Source organism: Bos indicus, chromosome 10 (assembly GCF_029378745.1).
Source record: "Bos indicus isolate NIAB-ARS_2022 breed Sahiwal x Tharparkar chromosome 10, NIAB-ARS_B.indTharparkar_mat_pri_1.0, whole genome shotgun sequence".
NCBI classification, from domain to species: Eukaryota; Metazoa; Chordata; class Mammalia; order Artiodactyla; family Bovidae; genus Bos; species Bos indicus.
In genome coordinates, this window is record NC_091769.1 from 100,819,951 (window position 1) to 100,847,279 (window position 27,329).

The following is a 27,329-nucleotide window of genomic DNA, read 5'->3' on the forward strand; positions in this document are numbered from 1 at the left end:
CAAATAAGCACTAACGCGTCCCAGATTTATACCTCGACTCCGACTTCTGCAGCGAGCTTGAAACTCACGTTATCAAACCTCTGACTTGAGAGCTCCACCTAGATGTTCAAAAGCCATCTCAATTTCAACATGGTCAAAACAGTATTTCTGGCTCCAGCCACGCCTCCCACTTCCCAAGCCACATTTGCACGCAGGCCTTCATCGGCACACCCCACGGCTGGTCCAAGTCAGCATCATTCCCATCACCTTTAATCTGCACCAGAGAACAAGCCCCAGATGTTCCCTGCCCTGTCCCTTTAAGCATGTCACCCTCCTCCCTGACATACCCCCTACAGGCCTCCTTCAGGCCCGTGTGCACTTCAAGCCACTGCCAGGGCCTTGCATGTGCTGCTCGCTCTTGCCTGCACCTCTCCTGCCACTCCAGGCTGGCCCCTCAACTCCCTCGGGAAGCCTCCTGCTCTCCTTCCCAGCCCCTCGAGGCCATTCTCCCGTTGGTCTTCACTGCAGGCATCATCACTACCTTCGTGTGTCCACGCATGGATCTACTATTAAACGCAGCCCTCCCTGTCACCCTCTCTGCCCCCACGACGTGGGCAATCCAGGAGAAACACGAGGGACGATGCATCACAGGTCATCAATGTATCCCCGGTACCCAGAACGGCGCCCGGCACATCACAACGTGTACGGCATGATTGAACTCTACTTCTGAGATGACTGACACTACTTCTCTTTCCGAGCTGCTACTGTTGTTGAGTCGCTAAGCCGTGTTCGACTCTTCTGCAACCCCATGGACAGAGGAGCCCGCAGCCTGCCAGGCTCCTCTGTCCAAGGAATTTCCCAGCAAGAATACGGGAGTGGGTTGCCATTTCCTTCTCCAGGGGGATCTTCCTGACCCAAGGATCGAATTTGCATCTCCTACATTAAAGGTGGATTCCTTACCACTGAGCCACCAGGGAAGCCCTGTTTATAAGTGCAGAGTCTGATTTTCACTTTGCAGGGTAAGGCTTCCGTAGCGTCTCAGAAATGTGGCTGTGAATGCAGTTTCTCACTTCACATGACTGCGCCAAGGGAAGATTCTAGAAGGAATACAACATTCTATGGGGCACTCTGGGCATCCTGAACGAGACTCTGCGCCCCAGCTCTGAGCCACACTGCCTGCCCTCTAATGCCAGGAGACTGGATGTGTTTCTTTTCTCCTTCCATGACAACCACGACTGCAGTCAGCGCTCACATGACTTGATCTTTTCTTCTAAACACGAAGTACGTGTGTCTGAGCGCTCCGCTGGCTGTTTTCTGACGTCAGTGAAGTCATTCGTGGGCCGCGTCCCCTGAGGATGACAGTCACCACTTTGTATGAGACACTGCACAGAGCTCCAGTGAAGGCCACTCTCACCTCTAACTCACTGGCCCCAGAGGGGGCCCGACACAGCCCGTGGGGACGCGAGGGAAGGAAGGAAGGGGAATAGGAGAGCCTCTCCCCCGAGAAGCAGCAGTCACTCTGCCCGTGTTGACTGGTCTCCTGCTAAGTTCACAAGCAAAAGTACTCAAACAGCACCACAACACGCACACGCGCGCGCACGCACACGCACGCACGCACACACACACACACACACACCAAAGACTCCATTCTCTTTTTGAAACTGTCGGCAACCTCGTGTAGCAAACCATCGAGCTTTTATTAAAAGAACTACTTCACCCCCTCCCTATCTTCAACCATGTATTTCCCCTGCTTTTCTTATCACACCTGGCACATGACTACATCTTCACCTCTATCAAACTGTTGCTTCTGAAGATATTAAATGCAATTTAACTAGAATATCTGGAAGCAAAACCCCGATAAATGGAATGTCTGAAAAATGGGTCATCATCTCCGCTTTACTTACGTTACTGGAACAATTGAGTTTTCCCTTTAGCATGCTACCTCCTCCACCAGTTATTTACATAACCTTTCTGATCACCCATTTCTTTCCTCTTCTCTGACACTGTTCCAACATATCCTTTAGGCCCAGCAACATTCATCTCCAAGACCGTTCGTACCTCTGTGGCAGAAAACCTCATGCTTGCTTAGTAACAGAATCAGCATTTCACTTGCGTATCAATGGCCTCAGCTAAAAGACTACGCTTCCCAGCCGTCTTTGCTGCCAACAGGAGTCACGTGGCCAGGAGCTAGCCAGCAAGATGAAAGCAGAGTGTCGGGGAGGACTGTTTCTGAAAAGCTCCTTAAAATGGGTGACTCAACGGGACTCCCTTTTGTCTGTGCCTGCATACCCTTTCCTGCTTCCCCAAATGAGAACAACCCAGCAGATGCCATTTAGACCATGAGCGGACTGTGAGAACAGAGACAAGCGATGCACTGAGAACAGCAGAGTGCAAAGACAGAAGGGAGGTGCACTTCTGTCTCATTCCTCAAGACCCGCTTTATGTGGCAAAGCAGTGCACTTCTAGCTCGTTCAATCACCAGTTTCTGCAGTTGCTGTTTATAATTAGTTCAGTTTAGTCGCCCAGTCGTGTCCGACTCTTTGCGACCCCATGGACTGCAGCACACCAGTCTTCCCTGTCCGTCACTAACTCCCAGAGCTTGCTCAAAGTCATGTCCGTGGAGTCGGTGATGCCATCCAACCATATCATCCTCTGTCGCCCCTTCTCCTCCTGCCCTCAATCTTTCCCAGCATCAGGGTCTTTTCCAATGAGTCAGCTCCTAGCACCAGATGGCCAAAGTAATGGAGCTTCAGCTTTAGCATCAGTCCTTCCAATGAACACCCAGGACTGATTTCCTTTAGGATGGACTGGTTGTGTCTCCTTGCAGTCCAAGGGACTCTCGAGAGTCTTCTCCAACACCGCAGTTCAAAAGCATCAATTCTTCTCAGCTTTCTTCACAGTCCAACTCTCACATCCATATATGACTACTGGAAAAACCAAGCTTTGACTAGACGGACCTTTGTTGGCAAAGTTATGTCTCTGCTTTATAATATGCTGTCTAGGTTGGTCATAGCTTTTCTTCCAAGGAGCAAGCATCTTTTAATAGAAACAGTCAAACCTCGACCTAACTAATCTATCCTTGGAGGTCTCATGTCCATTCATGCTTTGTAAACTATTTATTCAAGTGTCCCGCCCCGCAGAAGGCCTATTCAAAACCTGCCCATTACTACTTTTTACCTCAGCTCCAAGTGCCCCTCTCTGGGGAAGCGAAGTCTCCCTGACTGACCTCACTTACCAAGCTGGCACTCTTCTCATACCTGCGATGGTTTATAAGCTTTTAAATCTGTATTTGGATAATGTCTCCTATTTCAGTGGAATGTAAACTTCCAAAAGGCAAGAAGCAAATCTCAGTTTAATAAACCAATAAGTAAAAAGTCCCTGAAATTACAGGCAGTGAAACACTGATGCTCTACGAAGGCAGAGGCATTCCATAGGGGCGACAGGAGTGAATTTCAACTGTCTGAACACTGTGAAGCCAGAAAGTGCAAGTACTGATCACTCAGTTGTGTCTAACGCTGTGTGACCCCATGGCTGCAGCCCACGAGTTTCCTCTGACCACGGGGATTCTCATTCTCCAGGCAAGAATACTGCAGTGGGTTGCCATCCCCTTCTCCAGGGGATGTTCCCAGCCCAGGGACTGAACCTGGGTCTCATGCACTGCAGGCAGATTCTTTACTGTCTGAGCCACCAGGGAAGCCCCTTTAAGCCAGTGTTAAAGCAAATGTAGCCAGGGGATAATTCTTACTTGGCTGGGAACCTCCCTGGCCTAGTGGTTAAGAATCTACTTTCCCAAAGAAGGGGACGTGGGTTCGATTACTGGCCGGGGAACTAAGATCCCACACGCCGTGGAGCCACGAAGCCCAAGGCCACGCATCACAACTGGAGACAAGCCAGCCAGTGCGCTGTAGCTAAGAACAGAGGAGGGGGGGAAGAAAGGAAATGAAGGAAGGAAGGAAGAAAGGAAAGACGGCAGGATGAAAAGGAAGAAGGAAACATCCTTACAGGGTGGCTGGACATATTCATTGAGAGGAGAAACAAGCAAGTTACCAGCAACAGGGATGGAGAACAAGAATTAAACACTTTAAGGGGCCACACATCTGAACTCCACAAACAAAAGAGCAGCCTATAAACACAGAATCATCAAAATGAACATTATATCAGCCTTTAAATGTATATGTGCATATATATATATATATTCATCATCATCTGTTTCAACCACAAAAAATGTCCATTGAGAAGAAGAGAAGATTTTCTAAAAAGTGTAAAACCTGTCACCGTATTGTTAAAGCGTAAGAGTGTTAAGACGTTCAAGGGCTCTGTGAGGGGGAATGAATTAATCCCAACAACCCGTTACTAAAAGCAAAACACACGACTTTCAAAGAGGAGACTGGTGTGCCAGATTCCTATAGTGTTTAGTGCAGAGAATTACCCCGCAGCTAACGTGATTTCAGAGGGGACTCCCAGAGCCTCTTCAGCTCAACAGGGGAGGTTCTGAGAACAGTCTCTTGGTGGCTGCATATCCAGGTAGCCCCTCAGTGAAGAAGTATCTCACACACGTAGCTGGGTACCACCAAGCCCTACCTAAAAGAATGCAAAACAATACTGAAAGTGAAAGGCCCTCAGTCCTGTCTGACTCTTTGCCACCCCGTGGACTACACAGTCCATGGAATTCTCCAGGCCAGAATACTGCAGTGGGTAGCCTATCCCTATGCCAGCGGATCTTCCCGACCCAGGGATCGAACCAGGGTCTCCTGCATTCCAATACTGGACAGATACGTTAATGGGGTCCTCAGATTCAGAAGAACCAAGCTTTCCAGAACTCCTGTATAGACCCTCATCAAGGTCAGTAGCAGGGGAATCACTGTGGGCACTAGAGAAGCAGGGGCCTCTTGGAATGGACGGGCCAGAAGAGAGACAGGACACAGACCAAGGAAAGGCGGAGCGCGCACAGGAAGGACAGCTGCTGCCAGGGAGCTCCGTGAGCGAGGAGGAAGCCGCGCAGGTGGGCTGCGGGGCCGAGAAGGCCTTCCAGGCTGGGCCACCCACGCTCAACCTTGCGCCCTGCTAGCACTTGGCACAGGAAGCACAGCTGGTTCTGAACACAACAGGTGCTTTCAAAGTCTGCTGAATGAACGAATGAGGAGTGAAGAGCTGGCAAAAGGAAGACAGCAGAAATGCCCCCCAGCCAAGGCACCTCTGCCTGGAAGAATCAGGGGGAGCAGCGGGGTCTGGGAGGACCAGATGGGCAGGACGGATAGCGCAGCGTGGCCGAAGGCAGGACACAGATTTCTTGACCTCCCTGAGGATGCTGGTATGAAGTGCTTTCTGTTCCAGAGACTGTGACATGGCAGGATGTTTATTTCAGGCCCCCCAGAGACCCCGGTAACATCTCAACCTTCCAAAGCAACACAGCCTACAGCACAGACGATGGAAAGCGGCCTGCCGGGCGGTGGGCACAGGAGAAAGAGGCCGTGTTCCTGCTCCGCGCAGGGCAGCCCCGCTCAGAGACAAACAGGCCCATCACCTGCCCCGGCGACCGCAGAAGAACCTTTGACACCTCATCTGATATTTGCATGTCCCACCACGCAACACTACCCCGATGTGAAGTAATTGACTCAACAAGGCCGAACTGCAGAGTTTATCAAAAACCATCATTGACCACCAACCTCCCCGCCAACAAAATAATAACAGTAATAGTTAGGGCCTTTCTTCTTCCTAAAATGACCATCACAGGTGTGGTGGCACTGTCATGGGAAAAGGAAATGCTCTGATTCTGCGGCTGCACCCCCGAAGGGAAGGATTAAGAGCAACTGTGATACAGAGGTGCTGCTGTACGAGGGGCGCTCTGCCACGTCAGAGGGGCTACGTTTTCAAAATTGCTTCTGGAAAAGAAATTTCATCCAGCAGGATGGAAAAGCAAACATCAAGGGAGCTGGGAACTGGAGGGGGATTTGCATAAACACAGGGATAAGGGGCTTTGGACTTGGCCCAGCCCCCTGTGGAGGGGCCCTGGGAGGCAGGGGGCCTGGGGGAGCCGCGCACCGCACGCTTTGTGCAAACTCGACGCCTTTCCAGCTGCTTAAAGATTGGCCTCGTTTCAAAGCCAAAAACATTCTCTATACTTATCTTCCTCTACCCTGTACCCCCAGAGTAAATTCCGGGTGTATTTGAGTTATCTTAATTCCTCTATAACTGATGTTCATAGCATACTTTGAGGAAGCACCCCGAGATCAACAATCAGCCTCTATCCTGAGGAAGCGTGGTCAAGCACTGGGCTTAAGGTCAGCGCATGTCCTTCAGAACTGGAGGGAATCAGGGTGAATTCCTGTTCTGCTGCTTAGTAGCTGTGTGACCTCTAGCAAGTCCCTTAACCACTCTGAGCTTAATCATCATCTATTTTAAGAATGAAATTAGGGCCTACCTCATAGGGTTGTAGTGAGGAAGAAATAAGATATTGGGAAAGTACAAATAAAGTGTTCTCTAAGTCCATTACTGTTATTACAAAACACGCGTGGTTCTTCCCTTTTCCAGGGTCAGGAGTCCCACTGAGAACCAAAAAAGTGATCGAACAAAATCTTGAAATCTTCTAGGAAAATGCATAGTCACATGACATGTTATCAGCAATTTCGAGTTGTCTGCAAAGCCTCTGACATTCAAAGACCCCAGGTTAAGAAGCCCCAAGTAACAATAAACTTCTGCTTCTATAGCTGAGGAAACTGAGGTCCAAGCAGCCATGTACTTCCAGCATCAAAACTCGAACCAGGTATCTTGGCTTCCAATCCAGGCCTCTTTCAACCAAGACAAGCTGCTTATATTTATAAGCTAAGACTGTACTTAAAGCTCTGAATATAATAAATATGCTTCTGTACACTGTACACTGTACCCTCTTATGACAACAGTATGTTTTGTTAAACTGGAAAGTCAAGAAAAAGCAGAGAAATAGCAACATGCACACCTGAGCCACTATAATCCAGTTTATAAAAAATAAAAACCTGTGCTCTACGTCTCATTTACAAATACTCAGAGAGGTTAGTACACACCAATCTTATGGTTCCAACTGAGATCTGTAGTTAGGAAATTCAAAACGGAATCCCAGACTCTGGACCTCTATCCTGACTGATCTGGGCAAAGGTTACCCACAGATGAGACCGTGAGATGAAAGGCTGAAGGGGACTCTGCAGAGGAGCGAGCAGCCAACCCTACATGAACCCACAGTTCAAGCTCAGCGCCCCCAGGCGTGGGTCAACCAGCCTTCCTGACGTGAGAAGGCACGAGACGCGGCTGTAAAGTACTCCCCGGGGGCCAAACAAGCCAGAACGGGATCTAGCCTTTTAGCACGTACTTCCATTTCACAGAGTATCCGTACAAGAGGACAGAGGAACAAGCTTAATGAAGCCCCAACGAAGCAGACGTGCTATGCAGACGGGTCAATTTGACAAGGAAGGGGCTGGGCATCTGCCGCGGGTGACAACAGGTTAAACAGGTTGAAGCAACAGAGCCCAGTGCAGCGCTTAAACGACGTCTGGATCCTGATTCAAACAAACATTTTGTAAACCATCAAGAATATCTGAACAACAGAGCTGGCATCTTGTGAGACCAAAGAACTGTTCGTTTTGTTAGAGGTGACACTGGCATTGTGGTTACCGAAACGACTCCTACACACACTAAAACAGGTCGGGATAAAGTGACGCGAGGGATGGGATTTGCTTCAAATTACTTAAGAGCAGAAAAACAAAAATGAAGGAAGGAAGGCAGGCCAGCACTGTTAACTGCTGAATCCGTGGCCAATGGTGGTGAAGGCGATAGAGTCACTACACTCTCGCCTGTGCTGTACATGTCTGAAGTTTTCCATGACTGGGGAGGGGAAGAAAAAAAAAAACAAAACTTCTATCTTTCAAAGTCCTGTTAGAAATAAAACAGGGGAAAAAAATACTATTCACACCTAACTTACTCATTCATGAGAATATGTTCTTGATGAAATCTCTGCATTGGAAAGAACCCGAAAGGGCATCTGAGTCAAGGATTCCCAAATCCGGCTGAAATCAGAAATATGAAGCTTATGAAGAATCTCGGTGTTCCCCAGCCCACCTTAAACCTGCTGAATCAGAGTCTCTTCTGCTGAATCAGGAGAAGTGGTGGGTGTGTAAGAGCCACAGGTGACTCTGGTGTGGTTCAGGGTGGCCCCTCTCCAGCCCCATTTGAGCAGCTGCGCGGCAGGGCACGTGTCCCCAGCCCCCAGAGACAAGGATCACACCAGATTCTGCATGCTCACGCTTGTGCATCTCGGCCTAAGTGTGATCCTGCACTTTTAACAAGACAACAGAGTGGGATGGCTAACCCTGTGCACACAAACACAAGGCTTCCACACCGCCACGCCCCCAACCCCAGCATCCTTCTCACCAGCATTCAGGCACGCACGTGACCACTGAGCTGCAGTGAAACCTCAGTGCGGGAGCCACAGCCAGGGAAAACCCCCCAGGGAAAACCCCCCAGGGAAGAACAAGCTTACCTGCGAGTCCAAGGGCTTTCACTGGGCAGAATGCGGGCACACGCTTTTCCCTGACTCACTGGCCGCGGCAGAGAGCCCCAAGTGAACGGGCTGGGACTGGTGCCTGAGGGCACCCAGGAGCCTGCTCCTCACCAGGCAGCCTCCAGCTGGCCCCCAGGGAGCCAGAGGGAAGCGCAGAGAAGCGGGAAGCTCACACCCTTACTCTGTCCTCGCAGCATCAGCAACGCCGAGAACAAACTCCCGGCCACAGAACCGACTGGCATCTCATCAGAAGGACGTCAGTACAGGTCCGAACGGCTGGGCAGCCACGACTCTGCATTCCACAGAATTAACTGCCTCCAAGCCCTCGAAACCATTCCCTTTCAACAGGCGCTGCGTGTGCCATGACAGACCGTGGGCAAACCAGATTCCCAGAGCAGCGTTGGGGTGGCAGGTGGGGTGCCGGGGGGAGCTATCGGACACCCACTTGTCACGCCCCAGGCTGATGAACGATAACTCCTGAGTGTCTCCGCTCGCCGTGGAGCTGGTCTCGTTGAACATTTCAGAGTGTGCGTTTGCTAAATTACTCTCATGTGCCCCAGCATGACAGCAAACACACCGACCCAGGCGTGCAGTAACTCGCAGAATCGTTTCACACCAAGCTAAAAGCCCTGGTCGTCGCGGCAGCAGGGACGTGCAACCCTGGCGGGCCTGACAGCTCTGTCTTCTCCGCCTTCTAACCCTGCAACTAATTCTCCGTGCTGCGTGCTCAGTCACTTCAGTCATGTTCAACTCTTTGCAACCCCAAGGACCATAGCCCGCCAGCCTCCTCTGTCCATGGGATTCTCCGTGGAGAATACTGGAGGGGGTTGCCATGCCCTCCTCCAGGGGGTCTTCCCCACCCAGGGATCACACCTGAGTCTCTTATGTCTCCTGCATTGGCAGGCGGGTTCCTTACCACTAGCGCCACCTGGGATGTGGAATTGCTCACCCAGACCTTCCCTTTCCAGAGGACCCACCTGTATGGTAGCTTTTAAGGTTATGGGCTTAGTTCTTTACAGGGAAACAGCGAGTTTTCTCTAAGTTCAAGGAATGATGGGAAAAAACTCTGCAGAGTCGAGTCCGGAGGTCAGTCTCCCGATGACCCTCCTGGGATAAGGACGGGAGGAGAGCGTGACAGACTCCTAGGGACGGCAGCAGTACCCATGACGGCTACAGTTACAGGAAACTCGGACCTGGGGAGGCAGGGCTGGCACGCTCAGGCGTGCTCACTCCTGCACTCTGACCGGGGGGCCACCTGCTCCCGGGTCAGCAGCAAAGCTCCTCGGCGTCCACACCTTCCTCCTCCTGGGCAACACCCTCCTCAGGCCCTGCACCCCTCCCCACCCCGTCCTCAGCACAAACTCTGGGTGAACAGCACCTGCCGGCAAACACGCCCAGCGGCAGCAAGGATAAACGGGGCTTCAGCCCAGCCAGCTACAGACTTGGGCAAGTGGAATCTTCTCAGGTTCAAGATCCTACTGGAAGCATGAATCTGTTCCCGGAGACAGAAGAAATGAAAGGCCCCAAGCCTGCACAGCTGCTGAGCCACACAAGAGTGGTCCTGGGCCTGAACCTGAATTTCAAAAAGAATGGAAAGCAGGGACTTCTCTGATAGTCCGGTGGCTAAGACTCCGAGCTCTCCAGGTGCGGGCCTGGGTTCGATCCCACTCAGGATCCCTGAGACCTGGTGCAGCCAAATAAATAGTAAAACAGAAAGGAACGCAGACTGCCCGCTGCACACTGCAGCACCGCTGACGCAGAGACCAGAGCTGGGGACACGGCAACACGAAAACCTGGCAGAGAGGGGTTTTCTGCCAGGTTATTTTAGCCGTGGCCACGTTACTTTCCAGGCTTCCAAGTGGCGCTACTGGTAAAGAACTCGCCTGCCAATGCGAGAGATGCAGGTTCTATCCCTGGGTCTGGACGATTCCCTGGAGGAGGGCATGGCAACCCAGTGTTCTTGCCTGGAGAATCCCATGTCAGAGAAGCCTCGTGGCTACAGTCCATGGGGTCACAGTGAGTCAGATACAACTGAAGCGACTTAGCACGCACACATGTTACTTTTCACGACTTCAAGCTAGGTTACCATTTTTCTAACAAGCCCACCTTCTTTCTACTCTACCTATCATATTCCATACAAGAAAGATAAAGCAAATTATTAAAACTTCCTTTAGCAAACCACAAGGGTCAAGCTTTAAAGGCTTTAAAGCAAAAATTCTACCTTTTAAAAAGCCAGTCTTGAATGAGAACCTTACCCTCAGACCCCTTTCCACCCTGAGAGGGAATTTCAAAGTTGCCAAACACTTTACAGAGCCCAGAATTTCAAGAGAGTCACCTGGGCACTTGGGGTCTTTGTTCCTGCAGTATATAAAGATGTTCAAGTCATCTGTACAATGTCCACCACTGTCTATTTATTCCAGAACCCTAGACCGACAGCCTTTCTCTGAGTTAATATTCAGAAAGAATACAAATGCCACATTTCTCTAGCCCTTGGTGGCAATTTTCCTACATATGTATATTTACACTCCTCATGGCTCATGGCTGCTCTCAGAATACAGACCTTTGTTTGGTCTTGAAAACCAAAGGGACCCACCCACGCTGAAGGATGACCATACTGAGAACCCATCAGGCCTGCAAACCACTGTTCTGTAACCCCGCTCCCCAGTGGGAAGCCCTCAAGCCAGCTTTAGAAACACCAAACGCAGGAAAAGGAAGTTCTTGACAAGCGCCTGAACGCATGCAATGAGACCGCGTTCTCTATTTACGCAAGGAGCACTTCCATACAACAAATTCACATTCCTGAACATTTTCTCTTCATGGAGACACATTTCACTTCCAAAAGAAAAACCTGAGCTCCAGCCCCCGAGGCTTACCTGACTCCTCTCTTTGTCCACTTTCTTAAAACATTTATTCAAGGACAAATTGTGTCTCACTGAGTTTTTCCACCCAGTAGGTGCGTTTGCAAAATACGGAAAGTGTTCCAAGATCCAGTTGTAGATATCCTTGACGGGCAGGCGCTTGGTGGGCGAGTCCTCGATGGCCATGAATATGAGGCAGCTGAAGGAGTAGGGGGGCTTGCAGTTGGGGTTCTGCCTGGCGTCGTAGGGCACGTCGGAGTGGGCGGGCGACGGCGGCGGGTCGTCGTCCGGGTCCTGGACCGGGCTGACGCTGCGCAGGACCGAGTCCCCGAAGCTCTTCAGCAGGTTCTTGCTCTCGTGCAGCCAGTTCAGGTTGGTCAGCTCCTCATCTTCCATGGCCCCCTCCTCTAGTCGGATGTCGGGCAGGGGGAAGTCGAGGTCATCGTCTTCCTGGAGGGCCTTGGAGAAACCGCTGCCCCGGTAACACTGACTCAGCCCGCTGGAGACGCTAATTCCTGAGCTTTCCGGCTTCTTGCTGGGAGGCATGACTGGACCCATCTACGTGAAGGCTCCTGAAACACACGACACAGAGAAGATGAGGGGGGACCCCGACGGCAGCGAGGCAGCCGCGGCCTCCCGCCCCGCCGGCTCGGTGGGCTCCCTGCCCCTCAGAGACGCCCCCTCGCCGGCCCGCCAGGAGCAGCAGGAGCCGCCGGGCCCACGCACGGGGCCCCGACGGCCCGCAAGGGCAAGACCGGGAGCGTTCGCAGCGCCCTTCAGGGGCTCCTGCCTCACAGAAGAGAAGAGCGGGACGCCAGGAGGGGACTGGGAGCCTACCACACCTAGCGGACGAACTGCAAGGCTGTCCGGCGGGAGCGCTCAGCGCGTCCACTGCAGAAGCTACAGGTTCCATCCCTGGTCAGGAAACTAAGATCCCTCAAGCTCTGCGGCAGGGCCAAAAAAATAAACAACCCGCCTGTGTAACAGCACAGGGGAACAGTATGCCATATCCTGTGATGAACCGTAACGGAAAGGAATGTTAAAACCAATACATGTTACGTATAAAAGCACTTCGCTGTACACCAGAAACTAACGCAACACTGTAAATCAACTGTACTGCAATAATTAAAAAAGGGGGGGTGGGTTCCACAAGGTCGTCTTCCGGATCCATGAAGCCTCTCACCGTGACCCTAGGAAAATCAGTCATTTCCTGCTTGCCTCTATTTACCTGCTTCACATGAAAATGTACAAGATTCTTTCGAGCCTCACAATAAACACCACAAAATAAGTGCGGCCACAACCCAGGTCACTTCGGGTGACGGGTCTTACTAGTTACCTTTCTCAAGAAAAAAAGAAAAAAGACCCGCTGTTTCAGGTTAAGTTCAGCTGTTCCGTGCGAAGACCATCACAACTGCCTGGGCATTAAAACTGGCTATGGTGAGAACCACTTTGCTGCTGCTGCTCAGTCGCTTCAGTCGTGTCCGACTCTGTGCGACCCCATAGACGGCAGCCCACCAGGCTCCCCCGTCCCTGGGATTCTCCAGGCAAGAACACTGGAGTGGGTTGCCATTTCCTTCTCCAGTGCATGAAAGTGAAAAGTGAAAGTGAAGTCGCTCAGTCGTGTCCGACTCTTAGCGACCCCATGGACTGCAGCCCACCAGGCTCCTCCATCCATGGGATTTTCCAGGCAAGAGGACTGGAGTGGGGTGCCATTGCCTTCTCCGGAGAACCACTTTAGCAGTGTTTTATCATGACCTAAAACTGCAACTTTAATAACATTTGGCAAGTCTAAACAGTGATGCCAAATTATTCTGTGGATTCAAAGTGAAGGAGGAAGCACAGTTAATTTCGTTGGGACACTACACTCTGAACAAAAAAGTGAGCGCTGTCAGACACCACGCAAATAAAGAGGAATGTGAACAAGGAGCCATCAGCTGAAATTAAAATCAGTGCAAAAAGTCAGGAGAGCAGCCAGGAGCTTCAAGAAAGAAGGCATATCCAACAAAAACTGCTAAGGAATTCTATTCTGCTTCTCCCCCACTTTTATCAACAGCCTAGCACAGGGGGTAAAATATCTGAGGAGGAAAGACAATAGGGGGAGACAGGTCCACACTCAGGTGACCCCAGCAGCTACAAAGCACGTGCATCCCTCGAGCACGTAATGAGCGACAGAAAGAGCAGGAAGATCAGGAGAGAGGTCTCCCGCTCTCCCATAACGAGAGACAGAAAGAGCAGGAAGATCAGGAGAGAGGTCTCCCGCTCTCCCACAGCATGCTGGGCGTAGGAAGGGCGTGTTTTATCCTCCACCCCAGCCCTGGGCTTCCCTGGCGGCTCAGACAGTAAAGAATCCACCCGCAATGTGGGAGACCTGGGTTCAGTCCCCTGGAGGAGGGCATGGCAACCCACTCCAGTATTCCTGCCTGGAGAACCCCATGGACAGAGGAGCCTGGTGGGCTACAGTCCACGGGGTCTCGAAAGAGTCAGACACGACTGAGCACGGCCACCCCCGAGTAACATCATGCAGGCTATTTAGAAAAACAGAAAAAGAAAAAAATGAACACAGCAAAAGCAAAGATGGGATCATTCCATGGCTCCAAAAGTTCACTGACACCACACCTAAAATAACTGCCACTTTAGCTGGGGAAGCTCTAGGAAACATATGTGGGGCACTGGGGCACTGGATACCCAAAGGCACCTGAGAGCTGGTGGCGCCACCCCCACCCCACAGCCCCCACACCCCCACCCCTGGGAGACGCAGGCTGAGGGGAGGCCAAGGTGGACAGACAGCCTGCAGACAGAAGGCCTGGGCGGGGCTGGGGAGCTGCCCTGAAACGTCCAACTGTTAGAAGAGAAAGAATTTTCCCAGGCACCAAAGTCCCATGGAAGCAGGTAGTTCAGATACCTCGGGTTCAGCCACAGGGAATATGTTTTTCATCAAATAGGGAGGCTACTCTGAGTAATACAGGATACCTATTAAAGAATAATCTAGTGTTTTCAATTTGGAGGTAAGACAGAGACCAGCTTGATACTGCTTTTACCGTCTTTGTAAACAAATCAAGGCTAGGCTTGTCCTCTCAAAGTTTTCACAGGACTCCCCTCATCAAATAACCTAATTTTCTGATAACAGGGAATATCCACACAGTCGAGTACAAAAGCGAAAAAAAAAAAACAAAAAAAAAACCCGACCCAGCCGCTGAAGTCAACTTTAGCTCCACAGGAAAAAAGTTTTACGTCTCCTGAGCTACCAAACAGGAAAATTATATCATGGCTGACAGTAAAGTAATTTAATTGCACTGTTGCTATGACAACATGCTGCTCTTTCTTTTTAATTTGCTTACTTGTCAGTAGCTTCCCAAACGAACTAACATGCTATTCTCCATGTTTTCTTTTGTTTTAAACAAACACTGCCAGCAATACGGTTTTCTTAGGAAAGCGGCGCTGCCCAGAAGAGAGGGTTCAGGGGCTCAGCACCCCTGGATCGCTCGCAGGCTTTGTGTTCTGGTGCCCCCGATGCCGGCCAGCTGTTAAGTGCACCACCATAAATCCACATTTTACAGCGACCGCATCAAGAGCTGCTGACCGCTACCGTTTCCAGAAACCACACTGAGGAGTTTTCCATTATGATCTCTAACGACATAATTCGCCAAATCTTTTTTTTCCTACTATTCTTTAGAAGCCGGGGTGGGGGAAAGAATCCAGATCATGTGTCTGCAGTTCAGCAAACATTTTCCATCGGCTGCCAGTAAGGCTGCTCGCCGGATCCGCAGATGTCTACCACTGACCTCCTTACAACTTTTCGGTTAGCTATTGGCTACGTTCCGCACACACACACCTTCCTGCTTGTTTGTGACTTACTGGGTTTCGTTATCCTTTTTTATTTTTTCCTTTTTTTCATGGAGAAAATGCAGCAGAAAAGCTCATTCCTTGCCCACTGCCAGAGGGCTGCAAATAACTGACAAAGCATGAGTGGCCCAGCTCCGAACAGATGGTCAATGCGAACTTTAAAAAGTTGAGAAATCACCCCCGTCCCCCCTCCCCACAAACGGAGCAGGGCAGTGGCGAGTTTGGGGTGTTGGGGGGGGGGGGCGGTACCCCGCTCCGCGCACGCGCACACGCGCTCTGCTCCCTCGCCGACGGTCCATGTCAAAAACATTTCCAGGGGACCTGCAGGCGCGGCGATTGGCGGCGGCCCGCGTCCATCAGCGGCGTTGCCGGGCGACGGGGAAACCGCTCCTTGCCCCGCCGGCCCGGCCCTCCCGAGCCCGCATGCCTTCACTGCCGGTCAGACGGCACCAGCCTTTTATCAGCCGCCCCGGGCCCGAGAAACACATCGGGGGAAGCCTGCCGCCCCCCAACTCCTCCGGGGCCCAAGGGGGGCTTCAGAGAGGGGCCGGGGTGACCAGGACTCGGGCCTCGGGAGACTCTGCCGGTGCCAAGCTTGCACAGTCTGGGGGCCGGGGCGGGGGGGAAGCTTTGTTAGGAGCCCGTCTCTCTTCTGGGGTCTCCCCTTGATCAGCACCCCCAGCCCCAGCCCGGGTCGCCGGGGGTCCCGCCGACACCCCCAAGTCCGTCCCTTCGTTTGGGAAGTCGGGGCACCGGGGAAAACAGCCCGCACGTCGGGGCCAGGAGCCTCTTCGCACTGGGCAACTTCCCCGGGGCTCCAGGGCTCCCGTGTCCCCCGCCGGGCCAGGCCCCCCTAACCCCGGGGCCCTCACCCCCGGGGACTGCGCAGCCCCCGGGTCGGCCACCTCCGGGACGGCCCCCCGAGCGGAGCGCACGCGCGCGCCCCGAGCCGACCCGACCCCGCGCGGGCGCGGACTCACCTGGCCGGAGCGGGGCGCGGGGGTGCGGGGACGCCGCGGCCCTTCAGCGGGAGCCCACAAACTTTGGCGGGCGCGCGGCGGGCATGGCTCGGGAGCCCGGCCGAGGGCGCGCGGGCGCGGCGCTGCGAGCGCAGGGCGGCGGGCGGCGGGGGGCGGCCGCGGGCGCGGGCGGCAGGGGCGCGGGGGTCGCGGCGCGGCATGGGACCTGCGGCCTCCGCCGGGCGCGCCGCGCGTCCTCCCGCCGGCCCGCCGCTCTCCCCGCCCCGTCCCGCCTCCCGCTCGCCTCCGCCGCGGCGAGAAATTGTTTCCACTGCAAACAAAAAAAGGCGACACATGACCAGGCGGGAGGCGGGGGGAGCGGAGGGGAGGGCCGCGCGCAGGGGCGGAGGGAGCGGGAGAGACGGAAAACGTGGGCCGGGCCGCCGGCGGCCGGAGGCGCCGGGCGCGGACCCGCCGGGGCGGCCCCTGCCGGGTCCCCGGGCGCACGGTCGGCCGGGCCCCCGCACCCCCGGCGCTGCCCCGGCGCGCACGGAGCCCGGGCCGCGCGCACGGGCTGCCCGCGGGCCCGCGGGGTGGAGGCGGCCGGCGCGGCGGGCTCTGCGACCCCGAGCAGCCGCGACCGTGGGCGGCGGGGCTGGCGGGGCGCGCGGCCTGTCCCTTCCCTGCGCTCTGGCCACGCGGGCGGGCGGGCGCTGCGCCTCTGGCAACGTGTCGCCGGAACGCTCCTACCCCATCCGCGCGCCTTACATGGCTTGAAAGTAAAAATAAAAAGAATTACGATGCGGGTGAGGCTTGCGAGGGGGAGACGAGATTCCACTGCTCCCCAACTCCGGCGCCCTGGCGGGACTCCCGGGGCCGCCCCGGCCCTCCTCCAGCGGCCGCCCCGTGCCCCCGAGAGGAAGGGCACAAAGGCACCGCCGCCTCCCGCCCAGGGGGCTGCCCCTGGGGGCTGCCCGCCGGCGTCCGGCTGCCCGGGGAGGGAGGGTGGCCATTCCAGGTTACAGAGCCGGAGGCCCGTCCTGAGGGCCAAACCTTGGGGCCTCCGGCGCGTTGTGCCCAACTCCCTGGCTGCCTTCTGAGCCTCCAGCGAAAACAGGGCTCCGGTCCTCCACGTTTAGAGCGCTCGAGAGCCGCACCGGCAAATGGCAGGGCCGCCACTCCGAGTCTTCAGGCGCCTCCGAAGGCGGACCACCCGCCTGCTGCAGCCGCACCAAGCAGCTGCCTTTGGAGGGACTGAAAGGGGAGTCCCACAGGTCACCCTAGTGGTGACATAAATAAAAATAGGGCTGCACCCTGCCTCCCACCGCCCCCTCCCACCCCCTGAAACCAAATCAGTAGATTCCTCTACAGAAGGAAACAACAGTCGCTGCGGCCACCTCTCCCCCGCTACCTGAACCAGAGGCCAGGCCCTTTTGAGCGCTTGGAAAACTGCAGAAAAACCAGTGAGAAGGCCCCCCAGCTTGCAGTACCTTGTAACTTAGCCAAAGGGGCGGGGGTGGGGGGGGGTGGGGGAGAGAAATCCCACGGGTTGCTGAAACGTTTTAATTTCCAAAGACTAAGGAAACTCCGATCCATCTGAATAGTCATTCCCCTTCTCAAAGTTACAAGATGGTGGGTGCTAAGTTTTCAGCAGGACACTCACCAGCAGGCCTTACTGCTTAGCCGTGGGAAGGCAAATCCCACCCACCTGGGAGGTGATTCAGCCCTGAAGGCGCGGGGCAGCGGAGGTCACACGGCCCCACCCCTTTGATTACCGAGCGCTTGGTCTACCCTAAGTCACTAAGCAAAAGGCATGTGGCAAGAGGGGCAAACTAGGTGTATCCCAAGTCCTGAGCGCGAGATTCTAAAGGTCAGAGGTGGCGACACAAACAGGACAGGAGCTCCGTCTGGTCCGCGAACCTCAATCCGCCTGTTAGTCGGGGCTGGTGAGTCCCTGGTCCAGACCGGGGCTGGCTTCTGCTCAGTCCGGTCACTCAGTCGTGCCCGACTCTCTGCGACCCCGTGGACGGCAGCCCGCCAGGCCTCCCTGTCAGTCACCGACTCCCGTGCTGGCTTGGAGAGGAAGGAATAACCGTGCTGGGTGCCCCCATTCCACACCAGTCCCCACTGCACTCGCACTGGGGCCGGGCGTCTCTGCGGGAAGCAGGGGCGGCAGGCGTTCCCAGCCCACGCCCTCCCTTCCTGCTCAGCGCTCAGAAGGAAAGGCCGTGAGCACGTGGCTATTGCACAAGGGCCGTGTCTGAACCAGCCATCCGACGAGAACCAAAACTTAAGAGTCGCAGCGAGCTCTGGGCCAGGAGCAGCCCTGAGCAGGGGGTGGAGCCCGGGAGGGCTGCCTTCCCCCAGCTCGCCTCTTTCCCTTGGCGGCTTCTGGTTTCTTCCATCCTCCAACTTGTTTCCTCATCTCTCTCTCCACTTGCCGGTGAGAGAGGCGTGAGAAGGTGTGACGCCTGCAGAGGGAGGGGCGGGTGTGCCAGGTGGCCCGTCTGTCTGAAGGGGGCACCCAGACCTTTGCTGAAAGCTGGCGAGAGGCGGAAAGGGGTCTCCCCATCTCGTCACCCCAGAGACCCCTGGTTCTGGGACCTGCTCCCGGACGAAAGGGGTCAGGAGCCAGATTTCCTTAGGAACCACCTCATTCTCGTTCCCTTTGTGAACTTTTGGGAAACACTCTTGAGCCTGAGAAGTCTGAGAGAGACAGATGGAACTGTTTAAAGCACTGTTTTACAAACAGAATCCTCTGTGCGCGCTGGAACTCCCTTTGGGCACCACCTGGTCCTGGACTGGGGAGATGGGACCCTCCCACGGCCCCACCTGGCTAAGTGCACTAGGATCCGGGAGCAGGAGGACGGGCTGCCAGCCCAGGCAGGCCCCAGTCCTCGTGGGACCCAGGTTCCTCCTCTGCGGAGAGGAACGCCCCCCACCCCCTTGGTGCTCTGTGCCTTCTTCTCCAGCAAGGTCCTCTGCCCTGGACCAGTGAGGTCCCTCCCCCATCCTGGGTTATTCAGCCAACCTGATTACTTATGTAAAGCCCCGTGATCCCGCCTGAGGCCGGAAAAACGGAATAAATGCGGTGGGAGCGGGCTGCTTGTGAGAAGACCTGCGTGCGTGCTGCGTCACTCAATCATAGCCAACTCTCTGAGACCCCGTGGACTGTAGCCCCCCAGGCCCCTCTGTCGAGGGACTCTCCAGGCAGGAATCCTGGACTGGGTGGCCATGTCCGCCTCCAGGGGGGTCTTCCTGGCCCAGGGATCAAACCCGCGTCTCCCATGTCTCCTACATTGGCAGGTGGGCTCTTTACCACTAGCGCCACCTGGGAATCCCCGAGGAAATGTCCCCTGAGGGACATTCAAGTATGAGGAGCAATCTGAGGCAGGTCTGGAAAGAGGGTCTTCTCAACAAGATGCTTCAAACTGACCAGGGAAAAGGGAACCCGAGTGGGAGGCTGAGTCAGCTCGGGCCGCAAAGCTGGCTGCGGGAAACCAGAGCGTCCTTGGACGGTTCCCTCCGGCTCCTTCCCTCTGAGACCTTACTGTCTTCCCTGCTTCGCTCTATATGTCTGATCCCCTCTCCTCCCTGAAGGCCGGCCTCCTCGGTTCACCTAGGATCACACACAGCTGCCAGCACCAAGGGCAAAGGACCTGAGTGCCAGCACCCACTGCCTTCGACCGCGTCCGCCTTCCACCACACCGTTCAGATTCCCAGGGCAAGAATCTGACTGGCTTGGCCTGATTGGTGTCATTCTGCCCTTCGCCCCATCCCCTGCTAACAGCGGAGGCAGAGAGTTTGGTAGAACCACCTGGACGGCAGGACGCCGGAGGGGAGGGGAGTCGGGCTGTGGAAGGAGACTAATAAACACAGGCCCCTGTTTGACTCGCAGAAATGGGGAAGGGACGTTCTAGACCTGAGCTTCTCAGGTAGGAATGCCTGGGGAGCCACACCAGTGGGTCGGAATCTCCTGGGACAGACACAGCCGTGTGCATTTTGAGAAAGCACTGCAGCACAAACTGCTTTTAAAGCCAGGAGAAATGAAAGGCACACGTACATTCCTCACCGGTGACTCGACGGTATCAGAATATGCATTCATTCCCTGAACAAACACACTGAGTGCCCACTGAGTGTGTGGCATAGTTAAGTGCCAGGGATACAACGTCTGTCCCTTACAGAACAGGCATATTAGTGGGTAAGCACGGAAACATCCCATCACAAAACTCCTTGAATGCAAAGGCGAGCCATTTATGTGCCGAAATCAGAGGGCAAGAACTCACTGAGTATCTTTGAATCCAGAAGTTGCTCTGTCAGGAATATGCGTTAAAAAGAACAGCTTGCCTCCAGTAGGTGAATAAGCCCTAGAGCCCTCATACAGGGCACGATGATTACAGACAACAGAGCTGTATTATAAGCATTAGACCCGCTAAGTGACTAGATCTTAATTATTCCCAGCACTAGAACAAATGATCATTATGTGACACAATAGAGGGATTAGCTAACACTGTAATGGTGATCATGCTTCAGTATAAACGGACCAAATGAGTACGTTGCACACCTTAGATCCACACGTGTTACAGGTCAAATATCCTTCGATTTTAAACAAGAAGAATAGGGATCATGGATCCAAGATCGGACTGGGGAAAGGAAAGAGAGAAATGGAAGACCAAAAGCACAGAGTAGTCGTGTTAGTGGCTCAGTCGTGTCCAACTGTCTCTGACCCTCTGGAGTGTAGCGCGCCAGGCTCTTCTGTCCGTGGGATTCTCCAGGCAAGAATACTGGAGTAGGTTGCCATTCCCTTCTCCAGGGGATCTTCCCAATCCAGGGATCGCACCCAGGTTTTGCGCACTGCAGACATTCTTTACCATCTGAGCTTCAGGGAAGTCCACAGTAATCCATACAAAAGACTTCCCAGATGCTGCTAGTGGTAAAGAACCTACCTGCACGAGATGTAAGAGAAGAGATTCCGGTTCAATCCCTGGGTCAGGAATATCCCTTGGAAGAGGGCATAGCAACCCACTCCTTCTTGCCTGTAGAATCCTATGGTCAGAGGCGCTTGGCGGGCTACAATCCATAGGGTCACGCGGAGTTGGACACGACTGACTGACTGAGCACAATCCATACGGGACAGAATAAAGATTATCTTTTTTACTGTTTCTTAATAAGAAAAAAAATGTTAAGAAATTAAAACAGTAGTTTCCTCTGAGTGTTAAGAGTTATGGGGTAATTTTTGTTTTGGGCTTCCTTCCTACTTGTCTGTATTTTCCCGTTTTTCTACAATAAACACCTAACACATTTACAATGTTTTAATGAAAATCACTGCAGATGGTGATTGCAGCCATGAAATTAAAAGACGCTTACTCCTTGGAAGGAAAGTTATGACCAACCTAGATAGCATATTCAAAAGCAGAGACATGACTTTGCCAACAAAGGTCCGTCTAGTCAAGGCTATGGTTTTTCCAGTGGTCATGTATGGATGTGAGAGTTGGACTGTGAAGAAAGCTGAGCACCGAAGAATTGATGTTTTTGAACTGTGGTGTTGGAGAAGACTCTTGAGAGTCCCTTGGACTGCAAGGAGATCCAACCAGTCCATTCTAAAGGAGATCAGCCCTGGGTGTTCTTTGGAAGGAGATGCTAAAGCTGAAACTCCAATACTTTGGCCACCTCGCTCGAATAGTTGACTCACTGAAAAAGACTCTGATGCTGGGAGGGATTGGGGTCAGGAGGAAAAGGGGACGACCGAGGATGAGATGGCTGGATGGTATCACCAACTCAATGGATGTGAGTTTGAATGAACTCCAGGAGTTGGTGATGGACAGGGAGGCCTGGCATGCTACAATTCACGGAGTTGCAAACAGTCAGACATGACTGAGTGACTGAACTGAACTGAATGATAAAGAGGGGTCCCATTAGACCCGTGGTTCTCAAACCTGAATGTGCAACAAAATTACTTATAGGGCCATGAGTGGAGGTGATGGAATTCCAGTTGAGCTATTTCAAATCCTGAAAGATGATGCTGAAAGTGCTGCACTCAATATCCCAGCAAATTTGGAAAACTCAGCAGTGGCCACAGGACTAGAAAAGGTCAGTTTTCATTCCAATCCTGAAGAAAGGCAATGCCAAAGAATGCTCAAACTACCACACAATTGCACTCATCTCACACACTAGTAAAGTAATGCTCAAAATTCTCCAAGCCAGGCTTCAGCAATACATGAACCGTGAACTTCCAGATATTCAAGCTGGTTTCAGAAAAGGCAGAGGAACCAGAGATCAAATTGCCAACATCCACTGGATCATTGAAAAAGCAAGAGAGTTCCAGAAAAACATCTATTTCTGCTTTACTGGCTATGCCAAAGCCTTTGACTGCGTGGATCACAATAAACTGTGGAAAATTCTGAAAGAGATGGGAATACCAGACCACCTGACCTGCCTCTTGAGAAACCTGTATGCAGGTCAGGAAGCAGCAGTTAGAACTGGACATGGAACAACAGACTGGTTCCAAATCGGGAAAGGAGTACGTCAAGGCTGTATATTGTCACCCTGCTTATTTAACTTCTATGCAGAGTACATCATGAGAAATGCTGGGCTGGATGAAGCACAAGCTGGAATCAAGATTGCTGGGAGAAATATCAATAACCTCAGATATGCAGATAACACCACCCTTATGACAGAAAGTGAAGAGGAACTAAAAAGCCTCTTGATGAAAGTGAAAGAGGAGAGTGAAAAAGTTGGCTTAAAGCTCAACATTCAGAAAATGAAGATCATGGCATCTGGTCCCATCACTTCATGGGAAATAGATGGGGAAACAGTGGAAACAGTGTCAGACTTGATTTTGGGGGGCTCCAAAATCACTGCAGATGGTGACTGCAGCCATGAAATTAAAAGACGCTTACTCCTTGGAAGGAAAGTTATGACCAACCTAGACAGCATATTCAAAAGCAGAGACATGACTTTGCCAACAAAGGTCCGTCTAGTCAAGGCTATGGTTTTTCCTGTGGTCATGTACGGATGTGAGAGTTGGACTGTGAAAAAGGCTGAGCACTGAAGAATTGATGCCTTTGAACTGTGGTGTTGGAGAAGACTCTTGAGAGTCCCTTGGACTGCAAGGAGATCCAACCAGTCCATCCTAAAGGAGATCAGTCCTGGGTGTTCTTTGGAAGGAATGATGCTAAAGCTGAAACTCCAGTACTTTGGCCACCTCATGGGAAGAGTTGACTCACTGGAAAAGACTCTGATGCTGGAAAGGACTGGGGGCAGGAGGAGAAGGGGACGACAGAGGATGAGATGGCTGGATGACATCACTGAGTCGATGGACCTGAGTTTGGGTGAACTCCGGAAGTTGGTGATGGACAGGGAGGCCTGGTGTGCTGCAATTCATGGGGTTGCAAAGAGTCCGACACGACTGAGCGACTGAACTGAACTGAAACTCAGCATGCTGGCCCACAGCCCCAGAGTTTCAGATTCAGTATATCTGAGCTGGGGCCTGAGAATTCACATCTCTCACAAGCTCCCACATGCTGCTGCTGGTCCAAGGACCACACTTTAGAAACCACTAAATTAGAGAACTGTCAGGGAGTCTGGAAAAAAATGAATGCAGGAGAGGCTTCAAAGGAAGAACCAAGTGAATCCATCAAATGACTGAATATGATAGGAGAAGGAGAGATTACGGTCAGAGATAGCTCCTTAATCACGGGTTAACTAGTCTCTTTGAGTTAGCATGTAAGAATGCCATCCGCAACAGTCTAATAGTTCCTCACTTCCTTCCCTCCTGTGCAGAAGGAAGAGATACCCAGGACCACAGCTGGAAGACTTTCCATCTCTGGGTGAGTGTCAAAGGCTTGAGCAAGCGTTCTCTGGGCTTCCTGGTCATCCCCTCTTGGGGTTTTCCTCTTGTGTGTTCTTGGTGTTTATATGACAGATGCTGAAGAGTGGAGCCTAGAAAAAGGCTCATTAGATTTTCTCCGGTAGAGATGAGAGTCAGGAGGCTTATCTGAGGAGAGCCGGGAGGCTGTGGAGTAAGGGGAACTACTGCTGAACTCGGACAGGGACATTCCATCAGCGCAGGTGCCAGAGCCGAGCGCACGAAGTCACCAGCGAGGGGCAACAGGAAAACACTGAAGCTGTCAGCTCCTCTGCAAGCAGGAACAAAAGTGTGCTCTGATGATCCAGAATCCAGATGTCGTCAACATTCAGTCAGAAAGTATTTATTCATAAGCAACTAGCTACACTGTGCCCAGTACTGTATGGAGGACACTGGGAGAAGCAAAAGATGTGGTGCTTGCCCTCAAGGGTGGGGCAGTCTAGGGATTTTCCTGCTGGTGCAGTGCGAAGACTCCACGCTCCTGACGCAGCGGGCACAAGTGCGATCCCCGGTCCGGGAACTAGATCCCATAAACCTCAGTTGAGAGTCCACGTGCCACAGCTAAGACCCTGTGCAGTTGAATCAGTACATATTGGGGGGAAAAAGCTGGGGAGGATTCAGTGAGCATTTCTGCAGCGACCACAAACACGAGCAGAGCCTGACACCTGGACTACGGCTGACGAGGCTTAGTGGCCGGGGACGACGCTTTACCTCACTCACCACGTACCGGCTGTAACCTTAACCACCGCACAGTACTTCTTTTTCTCCACCCGCTTTCCTCATCTTAGAATAGTGTGTGGGGGGAGGGCGCTGGGGCAGGGGCAGTGGAGGACACACACAAGACCACTTCGCAGGGTTGTGACGAAGATCCAATGGGTGGGTGTTCATAAGACACATGCAACAGTGAGCGCCCGGCACCTACAGCTAGTTTTGTTAAGCAAATAAATCAAAAGGAAAATATTGACACATTTGAGTACAAAACAATTCAAACTTTGCATGTAGGACCAGAGGTCATGAATCAAGTTCAAAGACAAAAAGATAAAAAAACACAACCATTTGTCATACATAGGAAAAAAGGTTAATATTTTAAATCTATAACTCTTTACAGCTCAAGGAAAAAATTAGCACCCTGATGAGAAAAGGGACAAATTCACAAAAAGAGAAACATAAATGGAAATATACCCATGCAAAGATACACAACTTCAGTTAAAAAAAAAAAATCACAGAAATGCCAATTCAAGCAATTCTGAGAACTCATTTCATCTATCAGATTGGCACAGACTTAAAAAGAATAGGCATACCAATGTCAGTAGGGGCGTCAGAGGGACATGACTCTATAACTGTTTCAGAGGGCCATCTGATGAGCTGAATGAAAATGTATGTATGAATGTTTCCTAAGGAGATACCCAAACAAGACAGGAAACTTCCCCACCAGACTGCCTACCCGCACGAGATAATAAGCGCCAGGACAGCCAGATTTGTGCCTATTTTATTCAGCAGCGTACTCAAGCACTTACTCCAGCGTCTGACACATGGAAGCCACTCAGGCAATACGTATTGAGTGAGAGCACTGAAATACGCAACAGCGTTTTCCGGAGAATTTCGTTAGGATGTTGTTAGGACCGAGTTGTGGAAACTTGGAAGCTGCCGAAAAAGAGTCCAGAGGTATTGGAGAAATGCTGTTAAATTACACAGGCCACACTCACCCGTTCCCTTTGTTCCCTTCTTTCTGCATTTTCCAGTCATTTTAAGCAAAGCTTTACCTTTTCTGAATCACTTGCACATTCTTACACACTGTATGTGTGAAACCATTTGCAAACATTTCATAATGTAAGAGTTTGGGGGAAAATAGATACGTTGGCAAAGCTTTTCACCAAATTGAAGCATTTTGTGATCTTTTCAATCAGAAGGGACAAAATGATCCCTTTCTGAAAAGCCTGGTGCTCCCAGAAAATAAAAGAATTGCTAAGCATAACAAATATTATACCCTGCGTAATGGGGTCTGTTGTCTGGCTGGGGGAAAGCTTTCAATTTATTGGTTTTGGGTATCAAACATTTTCCACAAACTCTTACATAGGTTCAAAGGCGAGGGAAAATGCTCTTGAATTAAGAATTTACTCTGTTTCCAGATGGATGGTCTATAACAACTCATGCTTCTACGAGACCAAATGTGGTTACATCTTTTTTAAAGGTTTTTTTCAAATCCGATAGAAAAATCTGTGCTGAGCTGAGGCACTCGGCGTGGCCAGAACTACTTCCGCTTCTCCGCAAATATTCCCTGCAGTCAGAAGTGTGTCCTAGAAGAGGCTGCCCCTCTGAGCACCTGGATTCCATTTAGCTACAGTCAACTCTCGGTATTCAGTTAAACACTGAATTAGCAAATACTGCACCGCTGCTCCTAGAGGAAATCTAAGGTTAGGTTCCTGCGAGCCACTGGTCACCACCTGCTCTTTAACTGATCCGAATGTTATCTTATTTTCTCTGATTGCACTCAAAGATACCTTATGTAATATAAATACATATTTATATATATGTTGATTCAGTAGCATTGATCTCACCGCTACCAGCGCTAGAACTCATGTCTAAACAAAGCTTATCAAACACAAGAAAAGCCAGTCTTTTGTCCAGATGGCAATCGGCCCCTAGCACTTACAAGCACAAAACAGGACTACAGCACTGTGAGCCGGTACCATTCCAAACTGCAAAGCCACCAACACAAAGCACACACACAAATGTCACACTAAAGAGACATTTCAAAGGACGCTTGTCTGCAGTAGGAGAGCAGACACAAAAAAGGGGAGAGTTGCTTTGCTCCGTCTCAGCTGGGAATGTGTGTGCTGGGTGACTCAAATTTGTTGCCGCTCTGCACATGTCCACGGAAGACCACGAAAGCATCACAAGTATTATTTTGTGATTACAGATAAATTTTAGCAAGTTCTTCAAGAACCTCTTAGGGGTCAAGGATGTGGAGGGCCGGAGCAGTGGGGTGCAAGAAAACTTGTGACCAGAAGGGGGAAGGAAAAAAGGAAATTTCAAACTGAATGAAAAAGGACAAAGTTGCAAAAAGACAAACTTCAGCATGTATGTCATAATCAGTATGGTATGGTGTACCTTTAAAATAGAAAAAAATATCTAGCTGCTGAGTGTCAGACTGTCACGTGCCTTGAGAGGCAAGGACCTTGTCTTTTACTTCTCTTCTGCTCACAGCATGTGGCATTAGTGGTAATCAAAAATATCAATCACTTAGGGGAAAAAATGCTCTTTTCTTATCCCTCTCTTAAACTGGTATCTAT

The 27,329-nt window shown here is 52.0% G+C and overlaps 1 protein-coding gene across 14 annotated transcripts in view; it reads right to left on the reverse strand.

The window, feature by feature from the left end:
• FOXN3 (forkhead box N3) overlaps positions 1–27,329 on the reverse strand; it is a 452,985-nt gene that overhangs the window by 249,030 nt on the left and 176,626 nt on the right. For 13 of the 14 annotated variants that reach the window (XM_070796763.1, XM_070796769.1, XM_070796757.1 and 10 more), the window contains one exon: positions 11,383–11,939. In XM_070796763.1, coding sequence (XP_070652864.1) covers positions 11,383–11,925 — 543 coding nt within the window. In that variant the 5' untranslated portion in view covers positions 11,926–11,939. Of the gene's footprint in view, positions 1–11,382; positions 11,940–16,190; positions 16,466–27,329 lie in introns of those variants that run through there. The other variant, XM_070796766.1, reaches the window with a different exon arrangement.